Genomic DNA, 14,707 nt, shown 5'->3' on the forward strand with positions numbered 1-14,707 from the left:
ATACACAATGTGAAAAGGCTGCATCCATGCCTTTATTTAATGGTTAAAAACCAGAATCGCTAATGAGTTGAGTCATTAGCCAAAGCAAAGTCTGAGCCATCAGGGCAATGCACACTCCGGAACCTGTCACTTGCAAACACTGATGGGATAAGACTGCTCCTGCTTGTTTTCTCCTTTATTTGAACTCAGTGACAAGAAACTGGCTGGTGACAGCATCTCTTGGAGATTTTGCTGTTACAGGAGGATGCTTACCTAGCTCGGTTTTGACATGGGTTGAATTAACACCTAATTACACTTACTGCTTGTTTCTCTTATTTTTTTTTTCATGGGCAGACACAACTTCACAGTTGCACAACACACTGACTATTTAATCTGTAGTTGGGCTCATATTCTCTCTGTTCCTCCCTCATTAGTTACAGTAACAGTCACCCAGCCTTCTCTAGTGTTCTGCAAAATCAAATTATCGCTCATTATTTCCTCCTAAAAGCAGAGGAAGCATCTCACACCAATAGCAAAACAAGCATCCCTGAAACACCCCTATCCTTTCAGTCGGAACTCCCAGTTTCACCTCCCAGTACAATTCCTTTCTCACTGGCCTCAGGCAGCTCCTGGAAGAGTTAAACTGGAAATAAATCTTTAAGAGAAGAGTGCTGTTGAAAGGAACAGGTATGCGTGCAAAGCTACTCGGTACCAAGCACTGCAAGGCCACATCGCCTGGGGGAGGATGGTGAACATTTTTAAGCACCCTCAGCACGGACTAAGCAGGTTTTAAGCACCCTGGCATTTTCTGTACATATTCCAGTCTCCTGGAACAATAAATTTGATGAGGCATTCCCGCTGGTCAAACCATATCTTCAGGAGCAGGCGTACTTTTTAGGGAAATTAAGGATTTTACGTCATCACTTTTGCATATTTTGTGCTGAAAACTAAGCAAAGTTGCCGTGCTTGCGCTTTCAACAATCTTCAGCTGACAAAACTGGTGTAGCCTTAAAACTCACGTTAAAACTCCATCAGAAAGTGGTCCTCCCTGTGCTTTTCGAATCCTTAGAACTCAAAAACCTCCCAGAGCAGGGCTGGTTTAACACACACAGAGCCACCACCAACTCCCGAAACTCTCCCACAGACGGCGATGGGAAGCCCCCGAGAACTCCTAATCACTTTAAACCGTAAACAACATGGACACCATCTTCCTCGTGGAGTTCGGGCACTCGGAAACAAAACAACCACCCCGACACCCCCTCAAAAAGCAGCAGACCCCCATACCCCTCAAAAATCAGCAGAGGGAGCACAGTACAAGTCAATTTTAAGAACTACATAACATTAAAAAAAAAAAAAAAAAAAAAGCGGGATTCAGAGGAAGTACCTGTTCACCCACCGGGCCAGCCTTACATCCGCCCTCCAGCAGCTATGAAGGTCCCGAGCGCTGTGACACCCCCACCCCCCCATGCTCCAGCCCCACCGCCGTGCGGCGGAGGACGTCCTCCCCTTCCCCCCGCCCTGGCTCTACTCCAGCAGGCCCGTCTAACAAGTTGATCCCGGCTGGAAGAGGAAGAAAAGGAAAAACTGGAGGGGGGAGGGAGGGGAGGGGGGAAGGCAGCTGAGAGGGGGAGGGGAAGCCCCTGCGCGGCCACACCGCGGCTGCGGATCCCGCGCTGGCCGGAGAAAGGGAAGGGGGAGGGGGGGTTACCCTCCCACCCCCCTCCACGTCTGCAGGATCCATTTTCCTTCCCACTGCTACACTCTAACTTTCCGCGTCCCCAGGGATGGCCCCTGGCCGCCACCCGTCGCTCCGAAACGGAGCTGAGCCCCCACAGCCCTGCCCGTCCGGGACTTACCGGCATCATCTTGGAGCCGAACCGCATGAGGGCGGCCAGTGCCGGCCTCGCCGCCCAGAGCGGGAGACCGGCGACCCGGGAGGCGGAGGGCCTGCGCTGCCGCCGGGACGCGCGGACAGACCTGTTGCAGAACGCGCCCGGCTCGGCCTCGCCGCTCGTGCTCCGCTTTGTTCCCACGGGGCGCCGCTCCCCACCGCCACAGTCGCCCCCGGCTCAGCTCCGAAACTAACCCCGGCCCGGCGAGGAGGAGCCGGCGTGCCCCGCCCGCCGCCCACCCCCGGGAGGGGCCGGCGCGCCTCCCGCGAGGGCTGGCCCGCCTTCTACCCCCAGCAGAGTGTGCCCGGTTCTGGGGAGCTGCGGCGTTGCACCTGGCCCCGGCAGACACCGGGCGCAATTTCCACGGGCAGTGTGGTGGGGGTCAGCCCTCCCGGAGCAAGGCCCGGGACTCAGCGCGGGGCTGTAGCAATAGGAGATAGATATGAATCCCCACGGTTCACACACACACACACATCCGAAACACGCCGGCCTGCGGGCCCCACGGGCAGAAGGGGCGCACACAGCACCGCTCCCTCCCCTAGGGAGCCTCCTTGGATCGGCAGCACGAAAGCGCGGGTGGGAAGCGACTGGGCAAGGTCAAGCTTCAACACGAGAGCCTTACTTAATCTAATCGGCACGTCCCTGCCTTTCCCACTGCCTCGAGCGGGTGGTCCTACCGCTAATCCCCTTTTAGCTCTTCGTGTACCGGCCAGCCTGGCATCCTGCTCCAGGTCCGGTTTACTTTCTTTGCTGTTTTTATCTGAACCCGGCAGTCCAGCTACAGTGGCCAAGTCAAACCTCCTCGAACAACCTTGAGATACCAGAACAAAGTCTTAAGGTTGGGTTGTCTAAAATAAAAACGAAATAGCCCCACAAATCTTTTACACCCACTTAAGCGAGAGAAAAAAAAAAAAAAAGAAAAAAAAAAAAAGTTTTCCCTCCGCTGGACCCATGTGAGGAATAACCATTTCCACCCCAAGTACATGAAAAGCTCAGGGGAGGTTTGGAAAGAAAGTGTCCTACCTCAGCACCGTTACAGGGCTCTCTGCAGGAAAACCAGCTCCATCTGTTTTTCCTACTCATATTAAAATCCTCGCAGTAATTAAAAAAGGATAAAAGGAAAGAAGATTCGAAGTTCCCAGATGAAGGGAGAACAAAACTCAGATCTGATCCGTATATAAGCATCCCTTTTCTGGAAGCAGGAAAGAAATTTTAAGAGCATTGATAACCTCCCACGGACCTCCTATCCAATGATCAAGTGATGTTTAATGCAAAACTGTCACACCTGGGGACGGAAGGGGCTAAAAAAAGACAAGGAAGCTATTTTTGTAGTTGTCTAATTACAGCAAAGAAAAACAAAAGACACCTCTTTTTTGTTTTGTTTTGGTTTGGTTTTTTCAGTGCTTTGAAATATAATAATATTTAAAAGATGTCCCAGAAGTGTCTCGCCTCCGTTTAAAACCTGCAGTACAAAGAGCTCTCCGTTTCTGGCACACACCTCCCGGAGCGCTTCGCTTTCAGAAGAACCACCTGCGGAGGGAGCGGTGGGGACGGGTAGTGGGGGTTCAGCCCGACCGTTTCCCCGCGGCCGTGATCAACTTTAACTCTCCCCAGCCCAGATACGTTTTTCTTCCAAACGAGGCGGCGGCTCCGGTGTCGAGAGGTCCTCCGCGACCCGCAGGCGCCCTGCCGGGGTGCGGGACCCCGAGCCGCCGGGGGCCTCTCCCGCTACCCTACTCTGGTCGGTCCCGCCCCCTCGGCATGTGCGACCAATGAAGAGGCGCCGCCTGCGGCATGACATCACCTTCCTCGACGCCTATTGGGCATTCAGCGAAAACAGCGCGCGGTCTCCGGGCAACGTCGTGACGTCACAGCACCGCCCCAAACCCCACTGAGCCCCGCGGCGGCCCCCGGCCACGCAGCCCCGCGGGCAAGCCGCTAGTCCTGGGAAAAACCCGCCCCACCGAGCAGCGCCCGTCGCAGCCGGCTTGTGTCTACGCGACTGAAGGTCTGCGAACACTCCCCGCAACCCAGGAGCAAAGCCCGGTATCGCCGCTCCTGCCACGCTCTTAAAACACCGCCTATGTGGTACCCGTAGACTCATAGAATCATGTCGGTTGGAAGAGACTTAAGATCACCGAGTCCAACCATTCCCTAACTCTTCCAAGTCTGGTGCTAAACCATGTCCCTCAGCACCACATCTCTGTCTTTAAAACACCTCCAGACACAGGGATTCAACCACCTCCCGGGGGAGCCTGTTCCAGTCTTTGAGAACCATTTCAGTGAAGAAGTTTCTTCTAATGCCAACCCTAAACCTCCCCTGGTACAACTTGAGACCATTTCTTCTTATCCTGTTCCTTGTTACTAGGGAGAAGAGACCAGCCTTCACCTCACTACAACCTTTCCAGGGAATCATAGAGGACAAGTCATAGAATGGCTCAGGTTGGAAGGGATCTTACAGACCCTCTATTACAACACCTCTCAGCTAGACTCAGATGCTCAAGATGTCATCCAACCTGGCCTTCAACACTTCCAGGGAGGGTGCATCCACAACTTCTCTGGCCAACTTATTCCAGAGGCCCACCACCCTCATACTGAAGAGCTTCTTCCTAAGATCTAGGCTAAACATACTCTTCCCCAGCTTAAAACCTTTCTCCCTTGTCCTATCACTAGCCAGCCTTATGAGAAGTCCTCCTCTAGCCCTCCTGTAGGTTCCTTTTGGGTATTGGAAGGCAGCTATAAGGTCACACTCCAAGTCTTCTCTTCAACAGGCTGAAGAGCCCCAGCTCCCTCAGCCTATTCTCACAGCAGAGGTGCTCCCCACTGCCTCCTTTTCTCCAGATTAAACAACCCAAATTCCCTCACCTATTCCTCATAGAAGACCTATTCTCCAGACCCTTCATCAGCTTTGTTGTCCTTCTCTGGACTCACTTCAGCATCTCAGTGTTTCTTGTAGAGTACACACTGCAAATATCTGCCTGATTTACCTGTGACTAACTTCTCCACTGCCTGGACACATTGGTTAACCTACACACAGAAGATTTCTAATCCCAGTTTTCATTTAATTCAGAGGGTGTTGGTTTTGTTTTAATTCAGACTCTGAATTTATTTTACAAGATGAAAATGTTACAGGCCAAAGCGTGTGGCAATGGAGAGCCAACACTCTTCTGCTAATCTTGGCTGAAGTTTTAGGAGCTGGTAAGGGATAAAACAAGAGGTACAATCTTTTAATTTATTCCCCAAATACAGACACCAATTATTTATAATATTAGAATAATAATTTCTAAGCCTGTAAAATAAAACTGAAAATGGTTGGCTAAAAGCCAACTAGAAAAGAGGTTTCTGATGCATCTCTGTGCATGGTAGCTACATTTTGCCAGTGCACATTTCTCACACGTGAATCCACAGAAGTCTCAGTTGGCACGACTTCAAATTTTGATACCTTCCACACAAAACTACAACCCCATCCCTGCTAAGGAAATGAAGCTTCAAGGGGTGCAACTATTTTGTGCCAGGTTTTGTCCAGGTTCTGTGACTCATATCCTGCAATGGAGTCTTTTGGTGCCATCTGGTCATACCTTTTAGATCACAGCTTCCCTCCAACAGAGGAGGCAACACTCACCAGGTTTGCAGGTAAAGTGGGGTCAGAACCACTTGCATCTGTGTGTATCTCAGCAGCATTGCTTGCCCTCCCTACAGCATGCCACATCTCTGCCTCTTACAGCAATTTAGACATGATTTCACTAGAAAAGTATGACATGAATTTCCCATGACAGGTTATTAATTACAGAAAAGATGGGGGGGAGTTAAGATTTTTGGTTTCATCTACTGATGATTCTGCCCCCCTCAGAACACAAGGCGGGGGGGGGGTGTGTGTTCAGTCTGCAGCAGTTGGAGATAACAGAATCACATGCAGAACAATTGGCAAGGTTCTCACTCCTGCATATACAGAGCTATAGCAAAAAGGTAGAGAACATGAGATCCATAGGATCTGGAGCCAATGGCATAGAGAGTTAAAGCTCTGCACCTCTTCCATGCTTCCTGCTAATCTTGATGGCCTCTCTGGAAAATGCTACAGCTGACTAAGACCACATGCAGTTCCCTAGAAGCAGTCACAGCAAGGGTCCCAGGGAAATTCTGACTCATGGAATGGCTTGAAAAGTAACCAAGATAAGGAAAAAACCTCACCAAAGAAGGAAAAAATATAATCATAGAATTTTTCACCTTCTCTCCACAAGAGATCTACTTACAGAATCCTAGAACCATTAAAGTTGAAGAAGACCTTTAAGATTGTCAAGCCCAACCATAGCCCAACTACCACAACTGCTAAACTATATCCTTAAGCACCACATCTATACATTTCTTGAATACCTCCAAGGATGGTGACTCCACCACCTCCCTGGCTAGCCTGTCCCAACACCTGACCACTCCTTCAATGAAGAAATTTTTTCCTAATATCCAATCTAAACCTCTCCTGGCACAACTTAAACCCATTTCCTGGGAGAAGAGACTAACACTGGCCTCACTACAACCTCCTTTTAGATAGCTGTAGAGAGCAGTGATGTCTCTACTCCACCTTTACTTCTCCAGACTAAACAACCACAGCGCCCTCAGCCACTCCTCATATGACACACTCTCCAAACCCTTCACCAGCCTCATTGCTCTTCTCTGGACATACTCCAGGACATCAGTGTCTTTCTTACACTGTGGCACTCAGAACTGAACACAGTACTGAAGCTGTAGCCTCATCTGAGCTGAGTACAGCAGCATGAGCAGCAGAAAGACATTACAGATAGTAGTGTCAGTACAGACAGTCAGCAGAAATCAACAGTGTCACCTTCTCTTGCTGTTAGTCTTGCCATACAATTGCATCAGGGGGCAGAGGGCTGGGAAGACACTGCTGTATTTCTGGCCTTCAGCACACTACTTCAAACTCCAAAACTTCAGTTAATTCCCTCAGTGCTGTATCTAAGCAATTTCAACAGAAGCTTCTAATCATCTTCCCTATTAGTCTGCCTAAAACTGCCTCCAGACCAGTCAGGTAGTCTTTAACAGTTCTGACACAATTAGGAGGATTATCAGGCAACAGACACCAGGCAACAACTCTTTTGCAATACCTTGCAGTAATTTTTGAAAAGCTATGCCTTCCAGCCGTTTACATTTTAATAACCTCTTTGATTCTTCAGCCAAAAAAAAAGGTGAACACAATTCTTAGACTGTCCCTGAGTATTTTCTGAGCGAGTTTGTCAGAAATCAACACTACAGCACCAACGTAAGAGGAGGAGGTCACCTGGTTTAGATTTGCTGTCCACTGCCACCTACTGTTCAAAATCCAGCAAAGGTTTTGAGCTCCAGTTCGAGGGACATGACTTGAGTGCAGAAGGAATGGAAAGCTTTGGAATTTAGATTGCTGAAGAGAGGGGGGAAACACCCAAAAAAAAAAAAATTAAAAAAAGGAGCATGCCAAGAGAATTGCTCATCTAAACTCAACGGGCTGGGGCACAGCACTGCAGCCTCACAAGCTTGGATTTTTTCCAGCTATGTTGAAGTTCTGGCAGCTAGTTTATTGCACAGCTAGTCTCCAGCTTGACATCAGCCTTCTCCAGACTGTGATGCAAAGCAAAAGCTTCAACTAGTCAGTGTTGTGAGGTTTCCTCACAAACAACAACAAAAAAAGTAGCTACAGAAAAAAAAAAATAAAAATTATAGCTTCCTACCTTCAGCACCTTCATAAAGTTTTGCTACTCCACCAGTGGTTGTTAGATTAATTTTCACTATTTCATGTTGCATTTTTACTATTTCTTTTTAAAGCATCATATAACAGGCCTTGCAGTTTGGGGGGAAAACATGCAGCAATCTCACCCTGGGCTGCATCCCAAGGAGTAAAGCCAGCAAATCAAGAGAGGTGATTCTGCCACTTTGCTCTGGTAAGAGTTCACATGGAGTACAGTGTCCAGCTCTGGAGCCCTCAATACAGGAAAGACATGGATGTGATGGAGCAAGTCCAGAGGAGGGCCACAAAAACGATCAGGGGCTGGAGCACCCCTCTCATGAAGACAGGCTTGAGGCAGCTGGGGTTGTTCAGCCTGGAGAAAAGAAAGCTCTGGGGAGACCTAATAGCAACCTTCCATTACCTGAAAGGGGCCTACAAGAAGGACAGAGAAAGATTGTTTATAAAGGCCTGTAGTGATAGGATGAGGGGCAATGGTTTCAACCTGGAGAAGCATAGATTTAGATTGGATGTTAGCAGCAAGTTCTTTACTATGAGGGTAGTGGAACACTGGAACAGGTTGCCCAGGGAGGTAGCTGAGGTCCCAGCCCTGGAGGTATTCAAGGTGAGACTCAACAGAGCTCTGGGCAACCTGATCTAGTTGAGGATGATCCTGCTTACTGCAGAGTGGTTTGGACTTAGATGACCTTTAGAGGTGCTTTCTAACCAGGACCATTCTATGATTCTATAAACAGAGTCTGCCTCCCAGATGCAAAAAAAGCAGCTCAGTAGTTGAAATCCTTAAAGGAATCTGCTAACCACATTGGCTATAACATCCCCTATTATCCCTGTGGCTGCTGCCAAAGGAAAAGCCTTTTGCTCCACATTCAAAACACTACACCACGAACCAATTAGCAGGTGTAAATTGTAAATTAAGACACAGTGGCTTGCCACAACTTCTGTCAAATCCAATTCTTTAAGTGCAAAGGGGTGTTTTTTGGCATTGAGGAATAATACAATAGATAAATCTTCCTCCTGATGATAAGCTGCTTCTAAGACATGTGTCTGGCAACTGAAAAGACTCTGTTCAGCTATCACCCTCTTCAGAGAGTTTATCAACAGCAGTGCCTGCTTAATGAAGAACATTACCAGGCCCCTACTGGAATGGTTTATGCTTTGTTGAAAGGTATGTTTTGGTGTCACATGAAGTCCACTTTGGCTGTGACATTATCTATGTTTAGCCCATACCTGGGGCTAAACTCTGTCAGTTACTTATCACCCAGTGACCACCCTCCAGCAGAGAAAGAGAATCATAAAAAGAAGACCTGCAGGCTGAAATGAAAAGAGATTTATCAAAATAGTCAAATGAATACCAGTGTCAGTATAGAGTATATGAAGTGAAATTGTTCAGGTTCAGACCCTGTAACCTTAATTAAAAAATGTTTCTTGCTTAACCTGCATACTCCCTGTAAACTAATCCCATGATCTAAGTTGTGAGAGTCACACATGCACTTACTGTGCAAAGTACATCCTCAATCACATTGCTCAGTGAGCTAATGATTATACAGAGCCACAGCACCCAACACTGCTTGAGAAATTTGCATCAATTTTGCTGCAACCTATGCACAGAATCATAGAATTGTTAGGGTTGGAAGGGACCTCAAGGATCAAATAGTCCCAACCCCCCTGCCATGGGCAGGGACACCTCACACTACATCAGGTTGCTCACAGCCACATCCAGCATGGCTTTAGAAACCTCCAGGGATGAGGCTTCTACCACCTCCCTGGGCAACCTGTCCCAGTGTCTCACCATCCTCATGGGGAAGAACTTCCTCCTACCATCCAATCTGAATATACCCATTTATAGTTTGTTTTTTTTTTTTTATCCCCTCTATTCCTATCACTCCCTGACACCCCAAAAAGTCCCTCCCCAGCTTTCTTGTAGGCCCCCTTCAGATACTAGAAGGCCACAAGAAGGTCTCCTCAAAGCCTCCTCTTCTCCAGACTGAATAGTCCCAACTCTCAGTCTGTCCTCATAGGAGAGGTGCTCCAGCCCTCTGCTCATCCTCGTGGCCCTTCTCTGGATGCAGTACTCCAGGTGGGGTCTCACCAGAGTGGAGTAGAGGGGGAGGATCACCTCCTTCCACCTGCTGGCTAAGCTTCTCTTGATGCAGCCCGGGATGTGATTGGCTTTCTGGGCTGCAAGTGCACCCTGGTGGCTCATGTTGAGCTTCTCATCCACCAACACCCCCCAGTCCATTTCTTCAGGGCTGCTGTCAAGCCAGTTGCTTCCCAGCCTATATCAGTGCTTCGGATTGCCCCGACCCAGATGCAGGACCTTGCATCAGCTGTTAAGCTGAAAGTTTAACGAGGTTCAAAGGAGGATTCTATAGAAGTAGAAAGCACCATTAATACCACTGTATGCAAGCATCACTCACAGTAAATGAAAGTATTCCATTTATTCTAGATCAACCAAGAATTACTGAACTTCAGTAAACTAAAGCTTCACCAACTTCCCAAGTTACTTGCTGGAAGAAAATTCTGATTTCCTCACTCAAAACTCTTTTCTGTGTAATTTAAATTCAGAATATTTTTTTCCACAGTTGATTGAACAACCAGCCAGCTAAAGCAAGTCTCCACTGTGTCTTAAAGAGAGGAGAAATAAACCTTCTCTTCCATTAGTCTTCAGCATATTTAAACCAAATGTAGGCTGGCACAAATTACTGTTTTGTATGCATCATACACAGCTGCCATTCTTCTCAATAACCAAATCATATTCACTAGACTCATTCTGGATCCCTGTCAATTTATCTCAGCACAGATCCTGACAGAAGAACCTCTGTGACAAAATGTCTGTTTAAGGCAATTACAGTGATGTGAGAAAGCCATATCTGCCTGCAGCCACTCACTCAGCCCCATCAGGGGGTTGGTCAGCGAGGAAGAACAGGGAAGGAGAAAATATGCTCATTAAGCACATATATATTCAGCTGCTGCAAACAAGGATACTGTGATCAGAATCCCATTCCTTACCATAAACCTGATTGACCACACTGTGATGATGAAGCTTCATCCCTGCTGGAGGGCCAGAGAACATGGAGAGTTAAATTAACACTGCCATTTTACTGCTGCCTCCTCCCTATATCTCAGCTGCCACAAAGTCAGCCTCAGCTCATGCTAGCAGTCCCTCTAGAGTCAAAAGAGAAGGAAAATAGAGGGATTTCCGAAAACAGAAAATTATTTCAAGATCAGGTCCCCTCCAGTTTCTTTTTTGTACAGTGCCTGCAGGACTCAGCAGACTATGTCTTTTTCAATGTACTCTCCTTGGTTAGCTGATGTATTTTCTTTGCACCTGCTCACACAGAGCTATAGTCCTGTGCCTCATCAAATCAAGCTTTGCTTTAGACAACCCTGGCAGAGGCAGGTACACAGTCTCTTAGTGACAAAAGACACTTTGGGAGGCATCTTTTTCTTATACATCAACATCATTGGTGCAGTTTCTCATGTCAGTGAGCTGAACCAATGAAGGAGAGCAATATTACTGTGAATTATCTTTATCATAGTGTAAATATGTAGTAAGATACTAAACTCAAAGGAATTCCTTGGGTCTTACACTAAAACTCAGCCCCTCATGATAGTGGAAACTCCATAATAGGGTTTGCAAACAGCCTCCAAGAAAACAATACAGAGAATTATCAAAAGTCATGTAATCTAATTAAAATCTCCTTTTTGTTTATATAAAGCTGCTTTTGCACAGTGCTTACTCCTAATTGCAGGTGCATGAGTATATGTAACCTGATCAAGATAATAATTTTGACTCCAAGAGAAAAAAAAAAAAGAAAAAGAGGGTTATTTGTCTGAAAATTTGATCTTTTTTATCCCCCAAGCACAACTGGTCAGTCTTATGGATTTGAAAATATTTTTAGTTAAATTTGCAACAGAAAAACACCAAGAGTTGGTATGCTGACCAAGGTCTCTGCTGAATCTTGTGTACTACATTGGGGATGCAGAAAAGAAAAGGCCATACCTGTGGGGAGGAGTGGACAGCACAGACAACCTTAAACTGACCAACAAGATATTCCATTCTACATAGAATCATAGGCAATATGAAGCTGAGGGATCACAAGGGTCAAGATCTGTTCTTCAGTGACTGGCATCCAAGGAGGACTCTGTCCAATCTGCCTTTGATCTTGTTCTGTGTGTTCCTCAATCCAGTTCCAGAATCCAGCTCTGGAATTTCCCTTCAGCTTAAAACCATTCCCCCTTGTCCTATTGCCACCTTTGTGGCCCTCCTATGGAATTGTTCCAGCAGCACAGTGTCCTTCTTATGATGGGGACACCAGAACCGGATGCAATATTCAAAGTGGATTGATACATTCCAGATGGAATGATACATGTATCATTCTGACATGGAGAGAACTGGAATGGTTTAGTCTTGAGAAGAGAAGGCTGAGAGGAGATCTTATTAATATCTAGAAATGCCTTAAGGGTGGGTGTCAAGATGAAAGTGACAGTCTCTTTTTGGTGGTGCTCAGTAAGAGAGCAAGGAATAATGGATATAAGCTGGAACACAAGAAGTTCCACCTCAACATGAGAAGAAACTTCTTTGCTGTGAGGGTGATGGAACTCTGGAAAAAGGCTGCCCAGAGAGGTCCTTGAGTCTCCTTCTCTGAAGACTTTCAAAATCCATCTGGATGAGAGTACATTAACCATCAACCTAAGACCACCATGGGCATTAAACCTTATTCCAAAGTGCCATGTCCACAGGTTTCTCGAACACCTCCAGGGATGGTGACTCTACCACCTCCCTGGGCAGCCTGTTCCAATGCCAGTCCACTCTTGCAGTAAAGAATTTTTTCCTAACATGCAACCTAAACCTCCTCTGGCACAATTTCAGGCCATTTCCTCTTCTTCTATCACCTGATAACTAAGGAGACGAGATTGACCTCCACCTCCATGTAACCTCATTTCAGGGAGTCATAGAGAGCAATGAGTCTCTCCTCAGCTTCCTCCTCTCTGGATTAAACAATCCCAGTTCCCTCAGCCACTCCCCATAAGACTTGTTCTTTAGACCCTTCACCATCTTTGCTGCCCTTCCAGTAGTAATGGGCCCAAAAAAGAACACTGTATTGGAGGTGCAGCTTCACCACTGCTGACTACTCAGTTATATGGCAAAACAAAAAAAGCATTCTTGAAACTATCTTAAATTACATATGCTTAGGTAGAATGAAAGAAATACCAAACACATGCTTTTAAAGCATTAATGGGCTGCCAGCCTGAACTTCACATGCCAAGTCACAAGTTTTCAAAGAATTCTCATGATTGTGTTTTAAACTGCTGAGTGTGCATGTGAAAGGAGATCAAGTCCTTAAACCATGCACAAGAATAAAGCCCTTGTTCCAAGACAGCCAGATCATTTTACAGTGGCACTGATGAGTTGAGGGGTGAGGGGAAGCAAAACACTTCCAAATCCATACAAGGCACACAGTGTTCTGCTCCCAAAAAGGAAATATTAATTTCAGTGCACATTTCTGGAGTGCTGGTAGGATGACACACATAAAGGCTTACCCTTGCCTGTGCCGTGCTCCTACGGTAATTCTTTTCCCATTGAATATTTTTTCCTTCTAAGAAAGAGGTTCCAGCTGGGCTTCCAAAGGAAAGGGGGAATTTGCACAGGAAAAGTATGATAAGTTTTCAAAGAGAAGAAGAATGCCTGAGAAAATATGTATAGGGACGCTGCAGCTAATGCTTTGTTCCTGTAGTATTTTAAGCTGTACTACCTTGGTGTGGTCCCAGTCTCCCCACACATGTTATGGCATTTTCCCATACCCCTTGCCACCACCACTTCTGGCACTCGACTAGGGATTTTCTTTGACAAGTCAATCTTCAGCAGCACCAGTTTCCCAATCAAGCATACATGCTCTGTGCTGATGACATGAAAAAAAACACTATCAGCAGCTGAAGACAGAGGGGAGACTGGCATCATACTTTTCAACAGCTGTGACAAGTTCTTTTGGGCTAAAATGGTTGTGAAATTGTGGTGTAAGTGTCTGTGATCATGCTCAGAAGCACCAGGGAATGTTGCAGAAATAGCCCATCTCTTTGCTGCTCCAGCTATTACATCAAACAAACCTCTGTAATATGCAGGATTAAAGGCAAATAAAGAAGCAGCTTGGTTTATTCTGAGAGTGTCACCTCCTCAATAAGATCTGTTTCCAAGCAGTGGTTTGCAATCAGCTGTAGGTTTTGATAGCTGGCTGTGACACACAAGGGCAAATAGCAGACCTGCACACCCACTGTTCACCCTGGCTGCTGGAGCTCCCCTTCTGCATCCTGGCTAAGGCAGGATAGGCCCAGATTGGACACAAAGGGGGTGTTCACCAGTCTATATGCAGAACAGAAAGGCCTAGGCTACATTTGTAAGAAGTAAGTAGTTGTGCTTCACTTACAAGACACAGAGCAACAACAGCAACCAAGTTTCCAAGTGTTCAGTGCTCACAGGGTTTCCTCAGGAAGGGGCATGGAGAGCAAGGTGCTGACCTCTCCATTGCTGAGTGGTTCAGCATGGAATTGGATCCCCAGGAAAGGACAGAGCCCCAAGCCAGCTGGTGTTTAAGAAGCACTTAGATAAATATATGTGGTTTAACTTCTAGGTTGGATTGTATGGAGTGAGGGGCAGGCCTCAATGATGATGTGGTGCTGAGGGACATGGTTTAGTGGTGACCTGGCAGTGCTGGGTTAATGATTGGACTTGATGATCTTAAAGGTCTCTTCCAAGTATTATTCTGTGATCCTCATCAGTCCCTTCCAGCTCAAGATGCCAGCATCTCATGTGAGCTTCTGCACACTCCTTTACTCAAATCCCTTCTTTCACAGAGTTGGAAGAACTGAAGTCCTGCAGCTTCTCAGTGATCCACGTAAGATTAACGTGCAAAACCCCAGCCGTGCAGGGTCAGATTGCTGGTGTGGGTAGCTCAGTGGGCCACTTCCAATTGCAGCCGGTAGTGGCTGCTTATGTGCCTCGGGGAAGGAACCCACCAGACACGGCAGTACTTCACTGTGTGTCCAGACACCCTTCTCAAACCCTGCTTGTGCGTTTTTATGCCACTGCCTTCACCAACAGCAAGTC

General features: G+C 46.9%; 1 protein-coding gene across 1 annotated transcript in view; it reads right to left on the minus strand.

The window, feature by feature from the left end:
* TP53BP2 (tumor protein p53 binding protein 2) overlaps positions 1 to 2,073 on the minus strand; it is a 58,903-nt gene extending 56,830 nt beyond the window's left edge. The window contains exon 1 of the mRNA XM_054170347.1: positions 1,836 to 2,073. Coding sequence (XP_054026322.1) covers positions 1,836 to 1,862 — 27 coding nt within the window. The 5' untranslated portion in view covers positions 1,863 to 2,073. The remainder of the gene's footprint in view (positions 1 to 1,835) is intronic.
* Between the last annotated feature and the right edge of the window lie 12,634 nt (positions 2,074 to 14,707).

This window comes from Dryobates pubescens, chromosome 2 (genome assembly GCF_014839835.1).
Source record: "Dryobates pubescens isolate bDryPub1 chromosome 2, bDryPub1.pri, whole genome shotgun sequence".
Lineage (NCBI taxonomy): Eukaryota > Metazoa > Chordata > Aves > Piciformes > Picidae > Dryobates > Dryobates pubescens.